The sequence below is a fragment of the Punica granatum genome, chromosome 4, assembly GCF_007655135.1.
Source record: "Punica granatum isolate Tunisia-2019 chromosome 4, ASM765513v2, whole genome shotgun sequence".
Lineage (NCBI taxonomy): Eukaryota > Viridiplantae > Streptophyta > Magnoliopsida > Myrtales > Lythraceae > Punica > Punica granatum.
The window spans coordinates 4,822,587-4,844,247 of NC_045130.1; the positions used below are offsets into that span (position 1 = coordinate 4,822,587).

Genomic DNA, 21,661 nt, shown 5'->3' on the forward strand with positions numbered 1-21,661 from the left:
TTACCTCATTCTGAAAACTTCATTTCCTTGTTAATTGCAGTTCTGCTTTTCAGTCTTCGGAATGATTTCTATAAGACCCTCTTAGGACAGGACCTCCAGATCTGAACTAAACCCACAAGATTGCTAACCCAAAAGAATATCCTCTCAACTCATCTGAAACCTTCCATCCTCAATCAAAGACAGTGGCTGAACTTACCGTCAAAGTTTCATCGCGGTGGTTCTCAACTCTTAGCATTATCACAACAGACAACAAATAAAATCTCAGGTCACTTCTCATACGGAAATATCAGCGAAGTAGGCCAGTACTTACTCTGTTCGTTTTCTATTCGAGAAAGGATCATTTGATTAAATCACTACCTTGAGCAAATCTAGGATGCAAATCTCACAGAATAACACCTCAAGAAGCTCGAAATGAAACAAGGCAGAATGTAGAAACTGCTACAATGCAAGGAAAAACAAATGATTCCTGTATAAATTACATATCTAAGATTGTACCAGCTTATCAATTATGTATGCCCTAGGACCCTCACTTTCCTTCAAAACTCGGTACACATATTGAACAACCCTTAACCCTCCCTATGTACATATACCGTGTCCCTCATTCCCTGAGAAAGTAAAAACAAAAGGGGCTTATTTTGCTATCAATCATATCATCAACACAAAGCTAGAATTTGCTATCACATAGTATATATAGTATAAGGCTACGATATACAAATGTTCCGTTCTTTCTTACTATGAGCAAGTGACCAGACCCTCTTGCGCGAGCAAACTTCCTTCACGATCCAAGGTCTCCCTCACTGCTCGATAGAACTCAACCCAAGAAGATGTTTGTAATTCCACTGGGCCCCACAAGAATGTCGGATTTGGGCTCGCGGGGCAGGCACTGACCAAGTCTAAGACCGACACTGCAGGCTCACGTGGCTGGGGGAAATTGAATGCCAAATTATCAACCTTGTGCTCGTAAATCTTGCCATTCCTGTCGAGCTTGTACCGGGACGTGCCCTGGAACTCGCCTTTTGCCTCCCATGGGACCCGTGGCACACCCTTCAGGTTCCACCTTATCAATATCATGTTCTCTGAGGGCTGCCAAACTCTGTACACCTCCAGGGCTATCTCGCGGAACAGGATTTTACCATGGAATCTCAAAGCCCAGAAGATCAACTTGTAGTTCTCGATCCCAGTGAAGGTGTTTAGTGGGTCTACAAAGGTGATGTCATCTCTGGAGAAAGATAAATGCACCAGAACATAAAGTTTTGTCAGTAAAATGGCACATTATCCAACCTAAACTAGAAAATTTATCACATTTTCAGATTCTAGCAAATGAGTTCGGTCCCAATATGTTATTTTCACCGATGCTGCCTAATCCGAAATCCTGGTCCTCTCCCCTGCAACCTTAATGGATAAAAAGAGCACACAACAATTCATGAAAAGAATAATATCACCAAACAAAAACAGATAACTACCGAGTAACTCCGGCTACATTAACGGAAAAGCATAAACCTGCCTCAGAGTTACTTCAATGTCTATCTGTTATATGATCACCGAAAATATCCAACTATCTAGTAAAATGCCCTGAATAACCAAACACATCAAATTCTCTCAAAAACGGAAGGGCCGTGCAGGAATGACAGTCGAGCTCTCAAAGGTTAATCCAGCACAGAAAGGATCATCATTATATGCAGTCAACTTAACCATAGACACCCCCTTCCCGAGAAACCGAAAACCAATTCAGAATATTTCCAGCAACCGTAGAACTCCAATTCATATTCCTACTTCACTCCACCAAAGATACCATATTTCTCCCGACAACTGAAGAGTTAAGATTTTCGAGGGCATTAAAAAAACACTTGATCAGGACTTCTTGTGGCCGTACAGCCATGTTGATATAATTTCTCGACATGTCAAGAATCAAAATTTAGTAATACTTACAAAAAAAAAAGAAATTATCCGACAGCACCAAAGAAATCAAACTCCTCTCAACCACGAAGAGAGATAAAACCCAGAAGCGGGAATCAGAAATCACCTGTAGATGTCGTAATTAAGGTCCTTGGAGAATATCAAGGGCATGTCCTCGCGGAGGGTCCGCACGGCGAGGCCGAGATTGACATAGAAATTGTCCCTCTGCTGCTTATCCGGTGACCCGGTACTGTTGCAGAGCTGGGAGCCCTGGGCCGTCGGTGTCTGGAGGCTCGTGAGGGCAGAGAGAGAGGAAGGCGAGAGAGAGTTGATTTGCTTCTGGGTCTGAGCCTGAGAGGACAGCATCTGCGCAGAAGAAGACGGAGACGAAGAAGATGAGGCGGAACAAGCAGCAACCGAAGAGGAGGGAGGTTTGTCTATGGACTTGGGGTGGAAGAGAGACGGGGAGAGATTGGGCAAGAGGAAAGCCATGGCCTTTATTCGGGAGCTCTCTCTCCTCTCAAAGGGTCGAAGATTTCATGGAGATGGGTTTTAGAGGGAGAGAGAGAGTGTGTGTGTACGTTGTTGATTGGAGAGAGAGAGAGAGAGAGTATGAGTGGTTTTAAACGGGGCAGTGAATATGCTTTGCTCCTCTTAGTTCCCTTATTTGATTGATGATTTCCGTTTTTGTTCATTTTCCTCCCGCTCCGGTTCATATGGTCCCTCCTCTTACAACAAGCCGGGCATGGCATGGATCGGTTTCTCGAGCATCGTCCTATTCGGACGGAAAACGTACTTCGTCTATCTAGAAAAACCGGTTTTCGGATGGCTTGAACTAGAATAAGATCACGTGGAAAAATGGAATTTCGACTTCTCAAACTAAACCTGAACTAGAATAAGATCACATTCAACAATCAAAATCTAACACAAACGCTTCACATCAAGTCATACACGTCTCTGTGGATTCTCTTTTATTGATTATTGCAAGGGCTTATGAATATCTTTTTCCGTTTCGATCGCAATGAAAGTTCATAAATCTAGTACAATGAAATGAAACTTTCGATAACCAATAAATAATACAAATAATCACATCATAAGAATCGAACTTGCAATCTCACGTACGTCACCCTGTTATGAATCTCTCTTTTCCATCGTAGTGGGAATGAGAAAACATGAATTTTTCACTATAAGAGATGATTGATTAGTATGTTTTAATTTTGGGGGAGAGATCGATGAATGTTTTGACATGGTTATACGATATTTTCCATTTCCTCTAATGGACCATGGATGTAGCTGATTTTATGTAGCAGTACCGATCGGACCAGTTCAGGTTGTCTTTTCATAGTTGAAGGAGAATGATCAAAGCTATTTGAGACATTTGATTGGTCATGGTTGGAACAACACATGATTTCACATAGACAACGAGAAAAGGGAGAGTTTTGCCGAATTAGATCTCTTCCGCAAAATATTTTTCATAACAGACCTTTTTATAAATTAATTCCCATGATATACTTACATTATTTATATTTTTCAAAATATTTTGATTTATTTAATTTAAGCTCTTGGCCAAATAAAAATTAAGTAATATTATTCTTCCTTTTACCTATATTCCCAAAACATTTTAATTCGTTTCGTTTAAGTCCTGAACCCAATAGGATAAGTGGAAAAAAAAAACACCATTGTAATTCATCCTTAATTAAATCCTCAAGCCTGCGTTTGTTTTTCGAGTTCGATAATGATTCAACTCAACTTTTATTTTATATAATGATTGCAAATGTTGATAAATATATAGATGCGAAAATATATAGAAAATTTATTATTAAAATATATATATGTGTGTGAAAATAGATAAAAATTTTATTATTAAAGAAATGATTATAAAAATTATTAGAACAAATTATGAGTGAAAATTTATTATTAAATGACAGAAAAAACAAAACAATAATAACTATACTATTGAATTTAGTAAAAAATAAATTGAGTTGGATTGAGTAATTTATTTTACTTGAAAACTAAAAAAAAAAAAGCCTAAACGTTTGATTATCTACTAATCAACTTGGGTGGATACACATTCGGTTAAAAAAAAAGATGATATAATTGAGGATTAATTCTACTTCAATTCAGTTTGTAGTCAACAACTAATTTGATTAGTGACTTATTATAATCGTTTACTCACGATTCACTAATTAAAAATATAAAATACTAAATTGACTAAATAAAATTTAGTAAAATAACTAAAATCATTTAAATAGTAAAATTAATTGAAAATTAAATTAGCAAAACTAGAAAATCCACAAAAATCAACTTCAATTTACGCTTTTATGTAGATTTCGATTAAATGAATCAAAAAATTAGGTATAGTAAATAAAATATATGAGTATTTTTAGGGGTACGCTTGACTCCTAAAAATTTTATCCAAAATAGCCTAACTGTAAAAGGTGTTTTGGAAAGAGTTTAAAGAATAGGGATTAAATTGAAATGATTTCACACAAAGAAGTCTAAATTGAGAATTACTTCCAAACTAAGTCTAATTTGAGAATAAGTTCTAATAAAAAGTCTAATTGGATGGGGAAAAACAAGGGATAAGGCAATCGCCCCCTTACTATTCAAAACCCATGTGCATAGATCAATGGCCAACGGAGACCGCGACCTACCAATTGGGAAAAATGAGAACATTATGAGCATCCAAAAGTAGCATATTCTTATCAAATAGAGTCCAATCCCTCCCTCCACATCACACACACACCCCCATTTTGTCAAATACCAACATCTTCAGCTTGCATTCATGACCCGAAGCACCTTATCATCTCTATTTTTTGAAATTGTCCGCAGCAATCCCTGAGAAAATCATTGGTCAGATCAGTCATTTACTTGTCATACCACATCTCGACAAGAGTTGATCGCCGCCTGGATTGAGTGCATACCAAAATTTTCCATACTTATCCATACCGCCTTTCGGTATGACAAGAGTCTATTTCTACCAAGATCGAGGCTGTGGCCGTCTGCGTATTTACTAGTTCAATCGACATTTTTACTCACGTTAAAAAATGAAAAAGTTTCAAATTTTTATCATTCATTCAAACGGTTGCAAAAAGAATGAGACATTATCGTTGATTTAAGATGTGGAAGCATCTGAATGCGTAAGCCTCCGGTGAAGAAGAGGCAAACGCCAGAATCTCAGCTACCGTCTTTATCGGCAACGTACAGCGCTGAATGCGCTATCGATTCGAGCGCACCAGTGACTCTAATTTGTTGCCTTTTCCGTTCAGATAATGTCCCCATTCCCAAATTCCGATCGTAAAAACCCGGAAAAATTGAAGATTTTTTTGAAATAGCAATCAGCATTTGAAGAAGGCTCAGAGACAGTTGATTATCAGTATCATCAAAGGGTTTCAGAGTTTGATGGTATTTGTTAATCGGTCATCACTGCCTCCGAATCGCGTTAAAAAATAAAAATAAAATTCAAATCATTTGCAGAAAGACATGAATGAAAAGTCTTGAACTTGAAAAGGAAAATCATGCGCAAATGGAGAAATCAGCATGGAGAAAGGCCTCAGAAAGCTAGAGATGATAATTTTGTATCGATCAGAGAATACTCTCAGATGGTACGGACAATTTCTCGCATCACAGGCCATCCCCAAATCAAAGACTCTCTCGGGTGGGTGAGATTCATCGCGACTGATGAACCAGTCCATTGCCGGAGATGAGAACTTACTGCACGAATCCACGCGAACAGCGCTCGGAGGGGCGAGGAAGCAAACGAACTAGGGTTTGACTGGAGCCGCCTGTGATAGGAGATTGGAGGTGCTTATATAGAACTGAAGAAGAGGAAAAGGAAAGGAGGGCTCGAGCAAACCCTAGATGATATGTAGGAATTGCATTGATTTGACCAAAATGCCCTTTGCTTCTGTTGTGGGCCAGAGCCCATCAATAAGCCCAATGTCTATAAACATTGGGCCTGTCAATGGCAATAATGTTGGGCTAAAAGCCCGTAGCCTTGAAGACTCCTAGATCGGTTCTGCGCCCAGAAGTAATTAGGGACCGTTTAGTTTGGGGTCCGGAAACGGAATGAGGCGGAATAGGCCGGAATTGGAAACGGAATGAAAATTTTTCATTTTTGTTTGGCTCGATAAGGAATCGGACTTTTATTCCGTTGTTTCTGTTTGGTTCATTGCCTACGAAATCGGAATCAATGTTCATCATTTCGTAATTATTAGTAATATATCGAGTGAACAATGAACAAGTCTAGCTGCGGCTCAATAATTATTCATGTAACATGTATAATTTGGATAAATGATATATTTTAGGTAATATCTTCAATTTGCTGAGTTCGTTGAATGGACGAGGTTTACTCTGCTCATGGTTCGATTTGTGTTTTCTGTTAAAAAATCGTTTTATAATTTAATTATTAATTACCAAAAATAGCAAAATAAAATTAATTTTGATTCTCCTGCATCATTCCCTAGGGTCCCTCGGGGAATGGATGATTTACCCGTATGGGGAATCGATTCCCCCGTATAGAGGAATCGGAACAAATATCTACAATCGAAATAATCTTTTTCGAATCCGATTCCCCTCTCAATTTTCATGAACCAAACGGTTCCTTAGTGTCATTAGTCGTGATGATACAACCTAAATAATGAAAATACTTCGTGAATAGGGTAAAGTCGATGGTCATGGTAAAGTTAGTCTCGTTCAATAGAGCGATGATATTGGTGTCTCGAAATAATAGCAATTAGTGTCATTATTCGCGATGACACATAAGCAATGAAAACACTCCATGATTAGGGTAAAGCCAAATCTGAACTTGGTATAATTAAATTAGAATGAGAAAAGGGGAAGTACGGAACTCTTGTTTAAACAATAATGAGAAAAACCAAAGATAATGTGTAAAAAGTGTAAGAACAAATTTAATGGGTGAGTCGATGTCCGAACAAAAATTAATCTACTAAGAAGACGCACTGGTAATAGCTACCTTAAAGGACCGAAAACAAGGAGCGCATAGCACTTGGTAAGTCGTCGGCGGACCAAAAACCACAAACGCCCAGCTGCCCCGCAAGCATACATAACTGATGAGCTAGCTCAACATATTTCCTAGGCATACATACACAGGACAATAGGGGCAACGACCTGAGCAAATGAATAATATCAGAGTTAACGCCAGAGAGAGCAAGTGGTTGCGGGGCGCCGGGCTGAACAGCTGCTACTAACGTCTGTGAGCCCGTAATGAGAAGAGCGGGCTCACCCGGATATGCCGATGCTAGTTGCAAGCCCAACCTGCAGCCAATGCCTTCTGCCAGGAGGGGATGGGAACCAAAGCAACTAGTGACAGCAACCCATAAGACGCGATCCCAGGAGTCTAGTAATATAGCAGCACCATAGACATAAGGATGAGTCTCGTGAGCAAAAGTTACCCCATCCGTGATAATTCGAAGACTCGCTGGTTGGTGTCCAGATGTGATCGACGCCATCTTCTCACAGGATAAACTTGACCCGAGCCCTGAAGATGCATTCCCGAGCATATCCTCACCCGAGCAGTTAAGCATGGGGTTCTCTGGGGCTGGAAGCCTACCAGACATCTGGTTGTACTGATCCAAGGGCCGCGTCCCAGTTTGACGAGTCGAAAGCGATGAAGACTGAGGGAAGCTAGCATCATAAGTCGGGACGGTGAAAGGATAGTTGTAGCAGCAGCGGTTGTCATTGTTCTGATGATTGCCAATGGTGGTGCTGCTGCTGTTACTAGCGGAAGAGCCCCAGACCGGGTGACACATCATCGAACCATTAAGCTGCTCCATCTGCAGCGGGTCCATCCTGGATGTGCTCCTCCCAGCATTCTCCTTCGCTGCTAAGAGCCTCTTCTTCACACTCTCGAGTTTCGGCCTCAGCACGGACGGCAGAGATAGGAGCTCATCCTGCGAAAGGCCATTGAGTAGCTCATCTGATACGGGGAACTTGGCAGCCCAATTTGTGGGTCGGACCTTTCCGAGCTCCTTTTCTAGATTCTGCTTCCGCCGCATATAGAACTCACGCAGCCCAGTGGCATGCCTTTTGCGCCTGTCCACACTCTCGTCGAAGTAGCGATCAATGACCTGCTTCACCTTCTCAGGATCATGGGGCCAGACAGCAGGCCCGCGGCCCGAGTCGTCATCCGGGCTGTGGATGACCACGCAGGTGTCGATGTCGCAGAGGATCGACAACTCTTCTGCCTTCTTCAGCAGCCCCTCCTTCCGCTTCTTGAAGGTCATCTTGCGTGATCTATCATTGGCGATAAATCTGAGCACTAACTTCCCGCGTCCCATCTTCGAACAAATAATCTATAAATTTAACAAAACAGAAGATTAGAGTGGGAGATGCGATACATGAAACAGAATTATGCGAAGTAAAAAGGAAAAAAACGGAGCCAACTGAAACTAACAGTAGATTATCGACCAAGAAAAAACATAGTCAACTGAAAACTTAGTATTAACAGAAAACAGAAACACGACAATGGTAGACGGAAGTTCGCACCTTAATCGCGCTGTTTTGCCTTTTGGAGAAACGGGAGAGCTAATGAGGAAGACACCCGACCGAGTATTTATTTATATATCTAATTTCATCGTATCCATGAATATATGTATATGAATGCACGCCTGTATATACCAGGGAGTAATACGTTTCCTAAATTAAGACAAATCAAGATTTTATAAGATTTAGATGGCTAAATTGTAGACACGGAAATATTAGCTTGATTATTACATGGTATCAACGAGAAAGATTTAGTTTCCTTAATAAGATATTTTTACCGTTAGGACTAACGGGTCTCTAAATGGTTTCCTCTCTCGCACCGCCTGTAAATCACTTGTTTTATTACGGAGTGATGTCGAGGCACGCACACATTCGATCGAAACATGTCAATGCAGGCTTAGAAATTTTACTTAATAATTCATAAAATGTCATCTTATTCTCGTCCACTATTTAGATAGATGATTTTACTTACTCAGACCATATCTGATTTGCATTTACATATATATGGGTTTGCCTTCGATATGAATGATCGTTCGTTATTACTCTAACCGAACCAATCTCAACAATCCATACTAATCTTCCATATGCTACACGCATCTAGTAAGTGAAAGTGAATGCAGTTCGAGCAAACCAAATTAGGTTCAGCCCAAGCGTCTGGGCTCCTCTAAGTGGTAAAAAAATGGGTTCAGCCTATGGACTTTGAAGACCCATTGATTAGCCCAATTGGACCGGTTGGTTTTAGGAAAAATGCCTCTTGAGATTACTTCGATTAATCCTTTATATATATAAATACATATACATATTTATTTATGAATTTTATCTCTCTAATTATTATTTTTTCTCATTCTTCATAAGCAACGTAGGAAACATTTTTTTTTTAGTATAAAAGAAATTCATGGGTTTAAAACCATGAAATTAATTTTTTTTACTTATAAATCAATCTTAGAAAGGGCAAACCCTTTTCATTTTATTTTATTATTACATAATATACATATACTTGGATGAAGATATCTTTAATATTTTATAGGGTTAATTACCTAAAAAATACAAATTTTTCACATTTTATCAATTCTAACATATATTTTTTTCTTTAAACTAAAAATGCATAAACTATAGAATTGATATATTTAGCACGATGTCAGCTTTTGGCTAATTTGAACTGAAATTGTTGACGTGTACTATTGATACTGCGGCCTCGCTGGTGGCCACCACCACCCGACTGGGATAGCCAATAACCATTGATCAAGACCTCACCCGGAATCCAAAGGATCCCCAAATTGGGGGCCTCTTACATTTCATGTTGTACAGGTCCCATTCAACAGAACATCACGAGTCAAAGTGACTTCGGTAGTATGCGTCAACATATTCTGTTTAAAATTAACAGAAAAGTTGACTACGTACTAAAATTGATATTAAATTAATAGTTTGTGTATTTTTAAATTAAGAAAAAAATTTGTACTGAAATTGATAAAATGTGAAAATTTGTACTTCTTTAGGTAATTAATGATATTTTATACCCATTAGGTCAATTAACACATAAAGAAAGTTAAATTGAAATTAGAAGCACTAACGTGGAGAACTAAATGTAGAGTTCATAATATGTATTATATTTATCGGGTTCTTAATAAGTAAACCGGCACACGAACCTTCTAATCTACACAAAGGAGATATTTTTTTTGTGTGATTATCATTGCAGTCAAGTTGATATGAGAAACTCTCTCCATTTATTTATTTTGTTGATGAAAACATTAGAGAAAATGGTATCTTAAAAAAATAATAATCAAATGCATGCAACTGGACCATCCTCTGGACCGAAAGGAAGTTGGATACTATCGACATATTGTGCTCTCTCATCCAACTTGTCCCCTACCTAAGGCCAATAATTTCCACTTATTCACACCCAAAGATAAAATAATTGTGAGCAACAATAATTGTTAATGTTTCCCCCACTTGTTGGCTTTTCCTAAAGGTAAATTCAATAATTTCTCACATATTGGTGTTATAACAATAATAATATGATATGATTCAGAAAATCTATTTTCCGGATAATTTACGATTGTATATCACTGCTATTACGCACACAAGTACGTCGTTTATTATGATTGGGTTGATTCATTCATTTGCAAAATAGTATCACGAGCCCAGTCCAAATATTTGGAATAAGATGCGAAAACCTACTTGCTGTTTTTTTTTTTTGATGAATAAAGGCCATGAGGGGCAGATAGCCGTCATGGAATGTTCCATTTGCCCGAATGAGTCAAGGGCTCGGTGAGACATAGCCCACCTAGATCACCATGACCTCACCAAAGTGTACAGTGGACTAGAACAGTTCCCATGGGATAGAGGACAATGGTCTACTAACGCAAGTGCTTTCGTGTTTAAGTCGAATTTCGATCCCTTGACCTCCCTTTTGGAGGCGAAATTCGTTACCAACTAGTGGTAGCCTACTTGCTGTTAAATAAATGAGAATAGAAGAACATATAATCAGTACTAATTTTTATATCAAGCTATCTCAGTGTGAAGCTTTGACATGAGAACATATTCTGCAAAAAAGATCGTCATATAAAATTAATTAAATATTCCGGCAGAGTCCTTACCCACCTGAGCTATAATCTATCGATTATTGATTACTTAATACTTCATAATTGCAGTTACAAGGTTGATCATTAATTTAGTAGCTTACCAATTACCTAATTCTTCTCCACAAGACCAAATTGCCCTTTTTCTTAAAAAAATTTGAATTTTCTCCGCATATATGAAGTACAGTACTTTAGGTGACCTTTGGTTTTAAAGTTACAATTATACCCCCACTCCATTTTTTCATCACTTAACAAAATAATCATTACTTTTTTTTCCATTTGATAATAAATTTCTACACATCTTTTTTTATTCATTATTACAGACATTTTTTAATAATAAATTTTCTTATTTACTTTTCATCCGCATATAAATACACACACTTTCTATTTTTTTTATTCAATTTAATAATAAATTCTCATATATATTTTTTTCTAACTATTATTATAACTATTTTTTAACAATAAATTTCTCCATTTACTATTACCTATTTTGTCCGGACGCGGGTGGAATGAAGTAGAATTGAAATCATACTATGTAACCAAATGAAGCCAATTTTTCAAATGACCCCCAACAGCAATTTTGAAATGCACCTAACAATAAGCTAACTTTTTTTTTTGGACAAGAACAATAAGCTAACTCATGTGAACATGTGACATGGGAATCTAAATTAATTTCGACTCAAATTTAAATTTCACTGATCTAAATGTTCTGTATTTAATGAGGCATTAATATTTCTCTGCATTTTCAGAATGCTTAAGTATAAATCCAGTTTTGTTGTATGATATTTAAAATGGAGGTCCCTGTTGTCCCGAAAAAACGAAAAGCTCTTGGTATATATTTTAAAACTTTGCAGCCTCCTGGAGATATAAATTGATCGCGGGGTGAAATTTACCAAAAATATATAAGTTAATACGATTATTTCTGTGATTTATCAAAATCGAATTTGCTAACTATAAGAAGAGAAATTAAGATCTGATGATTTGATGGGTGGCCCCATGAATTTAATGTGGGTGGAGTGCGTGTATTCTCGTTGCACCCAACGTAAGACTTCCATTTGCCGCATGCTCTGAACGTAACATCGTAGAAAGTGATCTGCCCATATATAAAATATATACGATATATAATTAGAAATTTAATTTAATTAATCTCCCTTTTAACCCAAAAATATTCCATACGTGTAGATTCTAAAGAGAAATTATCGTCGTGTTATGCCATTCTTATTTTACTCTTCAGGAATTACATGATGTTTGAATTCTTAATCTTATTATTTAAAAAATATATATAACCTCGTTATAATTTATTTTTCGACGGTCAGTTTTTGCTTGTTCTTTTTTGCCCTTTCACTGGGTGAGGTGTTTTTCCTAATTTTTAATTATAAAGACAAGAAATTAGGCCTGTTTTAGGTAGTGGTGTCCTTTTAGATGCTTTACACGAACTCTCCCCTTCACTGCATTTCAAAAAGTCATACCAATTGAGGTTTACAATGGGAATCAATTTAAAATAAAGAGTACACTTTTTGTTTGTTTTGGGCAAAAATTATAGAGACACCACGAGAACATAGATGGCAAACTCAAAACTCACACTTTCTTGTAATTGGGTACACTCACAATTAAAGGTACTAACAAACAAAAAGATACCAATGTACACTCGGCTTACTCTCGTATATCGCGATGTTGTCGATATTTTCACTTATCATATGGCGAGATATGATCAATAAAGAATATTTTTTGAGCCATTGTTTTGTAAGGGCACAAAAAAATACGCAAACATACACAATTCAGTAATTTAATGATTTTCCACCTAGAAGTAGTTGATTTTACTTATTCAAGGTTTTATTATAACGTACTTTATGTTAGATTTCAAATTTGAGTTTCCAAACAAATCGGTCTTTAGGACGACATGCAAAATCTATGATAAATAATGTATTAATTATTGGAAAGAGAATCGGAATGAAAGATGATGGAAAATACGCTTATCTTATTTAAAATGAAAGTGAAAAAAAGAAGAAAGAAAGCTATGTACGTAAATTGAAAATTTTATTTATGGATGTCCAATGGCCGTTGTTGTCCTTGCTCGCTCTATAAAGCATAATCCCATGTATTCGGACCGTTTCATAGTAATCATCACATATATATATACACATATATATATTTAGACAATTTTCACGGACGTTTAAATTATTTTTCAATTGTTATATTCTATTTTCAAAATTCTTTTTAAATTTGTGCAATGTTCCTCATGAATTAAAAGTCAAAGATAGGATGTTGTTTGACCAGAAATTCAAATTCGAGGATTGCATAAACTTGCAATTAATTATTTTCCGAATAAATTCCATTCCTTTTTTCCTTTTATTTTTTGGGATAGTAAGCGGAGTAAATTGCATTCCCTATTCCTGCCAATGTCAGTTAACAGGCAAACAGATATTTTGGCTGGGCAGAACCGAAAATAGGATCAGAACCGAGGGCAAATCGGTCTGTTTATATTAACTGGTCCATTACGTAAATTCCGCCACCAGACCCACCTCTCTCTCTCTCTCTCTCCCCCTCACTTTATAAAAAACTCCCACTCAGCTCAGTCGCTCTCTCTCTTCTCCGCGCATGCCTCTGCGACCTCCATGACCGCTTCCTGGAGAGAGAGAGAGAGAGAGAGAGAACTCCGTTTGACTTCACGGGCCGAGAGTGAGAGAGAGGCGACGGTGGATGGAATGATGACTGCGAAGGCGGCGGCGTGCTTCGAGAGCGTGGACGAGAGGAGGAGTGGGGTGCCGGGGAGTGTCGTGGTCTTCGTCGGGGATGAACAGCAGCAGCAGAAGCGGCGGGAAGGCGGGGAGGAAGAAGGTGAGGGATGTTCCACGACAGCAGCGAAGAAGAACAAGAAGAAGAGCAGGGTGGTGGAGTGCCGGATATGCCAGGAGGAGGACGAGGTGTACGCCATGGAGAGCCCCTGCGCCTGCAGCGGCACACTCAAGGTCTCTTCTGATTTTCTCATCTCATCGGAAAAATTTCCAGTATCTGAGCTTCGTAGTTTCCGTAGTTTGGGATTCCGAGTGTCTCTATTGGGTGATCGGACGCCATTGACATTGCATTTTCCAGCTGGTTTGCGTCTTTGTTACTTCCTTTCCTCCTACTAACGAGCATGGGCGAGCCGATAGCTCGAATTTTCTGGTAGAAATCTCGCATGTTGAGAGAAAGATTGATATAGCACAAGGGTGCAAAATCCAGGGACTAGATTGATCTCAATGCAGTAGTGCGGGGATGAATTGTGGAAATTGTTAAAATTAACGGGGATGCCGGGACGGTGATCGCATGAGTTCTTGTCCGAATGCTGGAATATCCGCGCAGAATATTTTTATTGATTATGCATGCAGACGTATCATAGTAGCAGTAAAAAACTTGCTTTGATTCCAGAAGTGACATATAAAAAATGCTGTTGTTGCTTCTTTAATTTCATCAAATGTTGGGTATTTTTCTCGATTTTACCCATCTTTTTCAGGGCAAAGCCTTCTGGGCTTCGGTTGCAGAAAATTTGTTCTCTTTTATTTTTCCTGTCAAAGTTTTTGCGAAAGTTAATATATTTATCAGACGGAAGTCTGAGATGGTAATTTGTTTTGCAGTAATTTGTATAATTGTCATGAAAAGTTTCAATTTTGTCAAACGTTTTTACTATGTTTTAAGAAATGCATATTTTTCGACTGTTTTCTGAAAAGGAGAATTCTGCAATTAAATGAGACTTTTCTTTCACAGTTTTCTTAGCCAGTAACTGAGGACCTCGAACTCCAATTCCTAGGGGTTCGTGGTTTTGAATAGGTCCGTCCCTTTTAGACAAGGTGGGTTTTCTTGGAAGTTGCATTCTTACCTTGGTTTTCACGGGATTGAATTTCTCCATTGGCTTCTTGTAACGTTTGCAGGTATGAGCATTTACACTACTTGGACTTGGTGTTCTTGTTGTGCTAAGCACTGCTCTTAAAATCTCGTTCCGTCTCTAAATTCCTTTTCATGGTTTCTTCTTCTCCTACAGAAGATGTGGGATAAATTTTGGAAGAAAAATTGTTCGTTTCTTGATATAAACTTTGATATGAAACGTTGTTGGTTTCTCAGAATGCTAATCAACCTGAACCAAGTGCACAACAGCGCGTAAATGAGCTTAAAGCTCAACAGCAAGCAACAAATGTAAGATGGCATTGATACAGTTGAGCCCATCTTCAGTCCAATACATATACGTTATAGCAGTTAGAATTTGATTTAAAATTGCAACTGATTACAATGAAAAAAACGAAAAATGTAGCCAGCCATACCAGGTATCCTCTAAAAAATGATAAGTTGCCTTACGTTTGTTTATTCCTTGCCTCCCATTTTTTCCAGCACTGCTGCTCACAGGCATCCTCAACCCTCAATGTGCAAACTATATCAGTTTCTAACACATCTTCGTGAACTCATCCCAGTTGACCATTGGCTCATTTTCAAGATCCTATCTTATGTTAAAAAATATATATATATATGTACATCTGTGCAGGAAATTCTTGAAATGGGTCATCTGTAAATACTGTAAAGTAGATCATCTATGCTAATACCCTTCCAAAATGCTGTGATGAGTGCATTCGATGCAGGAATGCCGATTCATCATGCACTGATGATATCTAATGTGTATTTATGTAGGATTTCCCGTAGATAGCGATGTGTGATTTCGCTGTACATGTAAACCTTATTAATTTTTTCAAGACTCAGCTTTAGCTCTGTTCTTCCTTAATGAAGTTGATCACAAGTAGGTTGCATGAGTTATATGTTAATACATCTTACCAAATTATCCAACAGTTTGCTCATAGGAAGTGCATTCAGAGGTGGTGCAACAAAAAGGGTGACATTAACTGTGAGATCTGCAGCCAGGTCAGACCTTATTAGCTTAAAGTCCCATATTTTTTTTCCCCAGAGTCTAAAGTAATGCATCTAACATTTGCATGTTGCGGACTTTCATGTAATAGGTCTTCTCACCAAATTACTCACTCCCACCTGCCACAATCAATCCTGATCTTCTCGCAATTGATGTCCGGTAAGTATAATGGCTTCACCAGCCACTGATCTAATAATTGATATTACATCCATTACAGTTCAGGATTTATGAACGTGTCATGTCAACATGGTTTTAACAAAATTTTGAACTATTCTCCTAAATGTCGTTATCCAAAAACTGAGATGGTTCTGAACTAATGGTTATATTTTGATTATTACCATTTTTGTCATTGCTTAGACTAGTTGTTAATATTCTATTTCTGTGTCTAGTTATCGGATTATCTTTATGGATCTCTCTCCAGCTTTTCTTTTCCATTGGTAAAGATAAATGCATGTAATAGAGGTGAACATAAGCATCGGTGAGCAAAACAAGCAAGAATAAAAGATTTTTAGAATGTTGCTTTAGCTGTCAATCATTGCAACTATGTGGGTTTAACAAGATTAACTCCTTGAGTTTAATGAAACTTTTTGTGTACCTATCTAGGCAAGCATGGGTCCCTAATATCAATCTCCGGGATTCTCACCTGATAGCACTAGCTGCTGCTGAGCGTCAATTACTGCAGTCTGAATACGACGACTATGCTGTTGAGAGTAGTGGTAGCATTGCCTGCCTCCGCTCTGTTGCTCTCATCGTGAGTGGCCCATAATTACTTTCCAGTTTCCTGCAGTCTCCTGCTCCTATTGAAACTAATGTGGTTTTCTAATTTCTGCAGCTTCTCATAATTTTACTTCTTCGCCAAGCTCTACTTGTCACCCGGGAGGCCGGGCTTGTGCAAGGGTCATCGAAATTATTTAACGTGAGTCCACTTTCCCAGAAAACTTGCATATTTCTGTAATAACTTATTCCAAGTAAAAGCTAATCATAACTGCTTTAAGAACCATGATTACATACTGAGCGTGCAAGATCATACCTTCACTGGAAAGTTATTGGTAAACATAATCAGAATCAATATGCTTCTATTAGAGAGGGAGAGAGAATATAAATAAAAAAGAAAACGGCTACATATTCTCCTACAGGGGTAAGACTTAAGAGGACCACGCCTGTGTGGGGCTTTTGGGACACTCACCACTTTCTGGATGACGAAACTCTTAACTATAATAAGTATTTGCCAAATCACTATATGTTATGTCACACGTTATCCCATGCTGGAATTGGAGAGACTTGCCCTTTTGTCAGTGAACAGTGAAATTGTGATGGTGTTCAGTTTCAGGTTTCGGTTCTTCAGTTTGCTGGTTTCCTGTTGCCATGCTATGTAATGGCCCGGACGTGGTATTTACAAAGCCGAAGGCGACAGGTATGAATTTCCAATAACTGCTAATCTTCACTCAAAAGCTCATGAAAAGACTGAATGAATTAAAACGTGGCACTCGTCTTGATCTGATTAAACCTTTTGTCCTAAGTAGTGCGATACGTTTTCACCCTGCAAGATTATATAATCTGCGCTCCTCCTTTTGGCACAGTCCAATCCATCTCCCAAAAATGCTGCGCTGACCTTATCATCTATTTCCCGTTCCTGCTTGTTTCATGACAGATTCATATGTTAGATACACTGAAAACGCAGTTTGTTTACTGATGAACACATGCAAGTCATTGTTGGTTTTGATCTTGGATTTCGTTGCTTATTTCCAACATGTTTTTCCAGGTGTAATCAGTTGTGAAACGAATCCAGTTTGTGAGGGATTAACCTGGTGTTTTCCCGAGTTAAATTATGCTTCTCTAAGGGAAGCTCTGTATATCTTTTCTTTCCGGAGTGTGCGGGGCTTCTTAACAGTTCCTAATCCGAGGGCGCAAAATTGTTTGGCTTATCTAGCAAACGATCTCCCAAAAAGAAAAAAAAAAGGTGGGAATGGCAAGCAAGGATGTGGGGGGATAAGAAACGCGATCTGGAAGATGCAGATTGAGGAGTAAATGTAAATGTTCGGATTTGATGTAAATGCTGGTTCGAGTAGGCAGTCTCGTGTTCTTCGTTATATTCTGTGACTGTGCTGCTTTTCGATTGGTTTCACGTTCTAATGCACTCGTTCGTCCTGGCAAAAGTCGGCACTAGTTCAGGTTTAACCGGGACTATACATATCTCAGTGCTGGAGGAATGTGCAATATTATAGTAGAACCAGAAGAAGATTTCCATTTCCAATCTTTCATGAATTCGATTGAGTTTGGGCCTTCGGTTTTCATGGACCAATGTCAGAAGGCCGATGATAGGATAGGCTTTCCTAATATATATAGACCCGACAAGAAATGCAACATATCTGTTGAATAATTATCCTATACTAATAATATTGATTAAGGACAATAAAATTTAAAACATTCATTTAATTATATTTTAAGTGACAAACAAAGTACGGCAAATAAAATAAGTCTATTTTTCTCTAGTAGTCCAACAGGTGGCCCTAAATTATAAAAGCACACGAAAGATTTTTCAAAGATCACCCGACAAAAATAGTACATCAGTACCATCAGCCTCTTCATGTTGATCTTATCAATGGAGGGAGAGGACACTAGAGATAGAACACTTATGTTCTGAACATTCCTTTAGCTCGTGGTAATCGGACTTCTGTCGACTTAATACTAGACTTAATTATAGTCATGATAACTCTCATTATGTCGAAGGCCATATACAATTGACAGGATCACCGATGCAGACATAATTTCGATGAAAAGAGAGAGGTATCGATTCGATTTTATGGTTTGCGAGGGCAATAGTACGTATATATAGGCATGTCGACCCCTATATTCCATAGGGAGAAATAAGATAATGATAACGATAAAGGAAGGTGAAGGAGTTTGATGGGAGGCACCTACTCTTTAAACAAACATTTTGCAAGACCCGGAAAAGAACAAATTGGGGTTAGGTGCCTTCACCTTGACGGTATATATATATATATATATGTTCATCATCAATTTCGGTTGTACCTCCAAAAAGCCTCTCTTTTAAGTATTGATATCATTAAATTTTAAAAAAAAACCTCAGAAAAAAAAAGAATTTACCGCAATAATATATTTTAATCTACTGACTCCGTTTCAATCACGAGCTACATATAGCATCCAATCATCTAATTTCAAACTCGAATTTGTTCTCAGCTCATGTTGGTTGAGAGAATATACTATCGAGGAACATCAACGAAAGAAATGCGGATATTCTCTTAAAACCTACTAGAGGAACACTAGCATGGAAAAAATATGTATCGCGAGTAATCGTTTTTCTTATACGTTCAACACGGTCAATCTTTTATCTATTTATTTATTTATTTATTAGTAACTAGAAGTCTAAATGCGTGCTTTCACAATCAATCGATATCTTAAAACCTGCGAAGTTCAAGATCTTAATGTCTGTTCTAATTCAAACTTCAAGATCCTGTGGGAATTAATATATGTATAAATTATGTATGTATATACTTGTTTAGGGTATTGCCATGTTTCATGGCAGAATTTCCGGGGGAGACTTCATTTGCCCAAGACATTTGCTTTGCTTCGTCAAACGATGACTGACCCGACTGCCTAAAACCAATCCCCATCCAACCCTTATTTCGGTGTACACTCGTCTATCAAAATATCCATATCAAGCCTCGTAGTCGTAGGTTTATTATGGAGTAAAACTCTTTTGATGGTGAATTTTTTCCATTCATAAGACTCAAGTATTAAACTTCACTTGAGAAAACAAACACAAAATCGCTTGAACTAATCCACATTAATCATTTTGTATATTATATAATTTGGACAGGTCAAGTGTGAAGTTACATGGTTCTCAAATATTCGAAGCAACATCAATTTACTATTGTTATTATTTTTTTGTGATAAGGTATGGATATCACCACTTATTAGTTTAAGTTTTTAAATGAATATGAGATCGGGTCCGTATAAACCCATTAAAAATTCAATAGTGCGTTTTTAAATTTAGGAATTAGGATATAATTAATGTTCATTAAGGAGACTGTTGTGCAGATTAGTTTTGATCTGTGGAGTAACTCATTCAAATCTCAGACCAATCGAACTTAGTTTTGAAAAGGTTCTCTTTTAAGGTATCTTTTAGCTGCACTTTGTTTAGCATTAGATAACTTGCTTTCGTGCCACATGAGAACTTGTCTTGCCGCGAAAGCATAAAGTTCTGAAAATGATGCAACCATTTCACAAGTTAATAACCATGCGTTTGATTTCGGAGTTAAAGTAACTTTGATTTTGATTATGAAAAAAAACAAATGATTGTGTAGTATATTAAATTAAAGTTAAAGTTAAAATTTTTGACTTGAAAAATATGTATTTTTATTGTGTAGTATGTTGAGTTAAAGTTAAAGTTAAAATTTTTATGATTTTAACTGCGAAACTAAACAGTCTGTCCTGAAATCGAAACTCATCTATGCATATATGCGAGCAATGATTTCGATAGTTTAATGCATTGCTTTGGTCATCTTCAATTAGACACCAACTCGATGCCCTGGATTTCTTGCGATTCAGAGGCGCAATTCCCGTCCAGCCAGCCAAACCAATGAGTCTCGGCATGTGTTTAACTCTGGAGATTCACTCGTGTACAAACTCATCCCATCGTTTTAATTCTCAATCTAACCAAATAATTTGGATAATATATTATCCATCGATAGTCCATGCCATGCTACCCAACATATATATAAACTCTGGATTCGGTTTCAACTATTGATAGAGCAAGCTAGACGAACAGTCTAACCACTCACCCGACGATCTTTCCATTGCAACACGTAATCACACGAACCATAATCTCATCACTGAATATTCAATTTGAACAATATTTATACGCGGATTCGGAGGTTTGAGCTAGTCATCGTAGCCCAAATGACGTTTCAAAAGAACACCACCAATCCACAAGCCTGTAATCAAATACTAATACTGCGAGCAAATTCGACTAAAGCAATAGACTTCTTAATCTAATGCTTGAAATACTATTACGTTACCAATTGAGTTACACGTCGCGAGAGCAGAGTGTCACCTTGTTGATTATTTCCAGTGAATTTTTATGTGAGATTGTTATATATATTTTAAGGGGGACAGGTGAATGGAGACTAGGAAAAGGGCTAAAATAAATGGACAGAGGGCGAAAGCGCGTGGGGCCCACGTGCTGACTAAATCCCCCTCTGGGAGGGGCTCGTGGACTTTTGCGCGCGCACGGTCGCTGGTAGAGGGCCTTTGTGGGCCCCTCGAAGAATCGCTGAATCCCTTCTCCCCCCACCCCCCCTCTCTCTCTCTCTCTCTCTCTCTCCTCTGTGTTCTTCTGACAGGGCCCCTCACCTACTCCGACCCTCGGCTCCAGCCCACGGCCCGTTCATAGGACGCCACGTTTCAACTGTCCGGAATTGATTGGTCGATGGGGCGAGTGGTTACGCGAGTGGAGTTAAAAGAGGTGGGGCCGGACGGATAGGGCTGGTGTGGGCCCCCCTATACCGCACACCTGGATTCGGCAACGCCTACTCTGCTCCTCTGACAACGATTTCCCGCCATTAAAAGAGAAAACTTATATTCCCCTTTCTTTCTTTTTTCCTATTATTTCATTTTAAAAAAAATATTAAATGAAAAATAAACCGCCAAAATTAAAATAGAGGAAATAAACAAAATGGACAGTGATGAGTAATAGAAGGGCGTACAATTTTCACTCCCATAAATAAACGATTAATGGCTTGTTTGATTTGTAAATCACATTTTAAAATTA

At 38.0% G+C, this 21,661-nt stretch overlaps 3 protein-coding genes, 1 long non-coding RNA gene and 1 other non-coding gene across 5 annotated transcripts; 1 reads left to right on the forward strand and 4 right to left on the reverse strand.

Annotated features, from left to right (window-relative positions):
- Positions 1 to 412: 412 nt before the first annotated feature.
- Positions 413 to 2,538, reverse strand: LOC116204869. Its single transcript, XM_031537217.1, has 2 exons — positions 2,024 to 2,538; positions 413 to 1,219 (listed from the first exon to the last, which is right to left on the reverse strand). The coding sequence occupies exons 1-2, from the start codon at positions 2,386 to 2,388 to the stop codon at positions 733 to 735; spliced, it is 852 nt and encodes a 283-aa protein (XP_031393077.1). The 5' UTR covers positions 2,389 to 2,538; the 3' UTR covers positions 413 to 732.
- Positions 2,539 to 4,393: 1,855 nt separating this feature from the next.
- On the reverse strand, positions 4,394 to 5,709 carry LOC116202872. Its single transcript, XR_004156161.1, has 2 exons — positions 4,821 to 5,709; positions 4,394 to 4,734 (listed from the first exon to the last, which is right to left on the reverse strand). It is a non-coding gene; the product is annotated as an uncharacterized LOC116202872 (long non-coding RNA).
- LOC116206463 lies at positions 5,445 to 5,529 on the reverse strand. Its single transcript, XR_004156696.1, has one exon. It is a non-coding gene; the product is annotated as a small nucleolar RNA snoR117 (small nucleolar RNA).
- A 1,073-nt stretch (positions 5,710 to 6,782) lies between the features above and the next one.
- On the reverse strand, positions 6,783 to 8,460 carry LOC116203262 (developmental protein SEPALLATA 2-like). Its single transcript, XM_031534937.1, has 2 exons — positions 8,404 to 8,460; positions 6,783 to 8,210 (listed from the first exon to the last, which is right to left on the reverse strand). The coding sequence occupies exon 2, from the start codon at positions 8,193 to 8,195 to the stop codon at positions 6,873 to 6,875; it is 1,323 nt and encodes a 440-aa protein (XP_031390797.1). The 5' UTR covers positions 8,196 to 8,210; positions 8,404 to 8,460; the 3' UTR covers positions 6,783 to 6,872.
- A 5,050-nt stretch (positions 8,461 to 13,510) lies between these two features.
- Positions 13,511 to 18,121, forward strand: LOC116203572. Its single transcript, XM_031535350.1, has 8 exons — positions 13,511 to 13,948; positions 15,078 to 15,149; positions 15,792 to 15,863; positions 15,959 to 16,026; positions 16,471 to 16,618; positions 16,700 to 16,783; positions 17,198 to 17,281; positions 17,630 to 18,121. Exons 1-8 carry the CDS (start codon positions 13,595 to 13,597, stop codon positions 17,633 to 17,635), a joined length of 888 nt encoding a protein of 295 aa, XP_031391210.1. The 5' UTR covers positions 13,511 to 13,594; the 3' UTR covers positions 17,636 to 18,121.
- Positions 18,122 to 21,661: the final 3,540 nt, after the last annotated feature.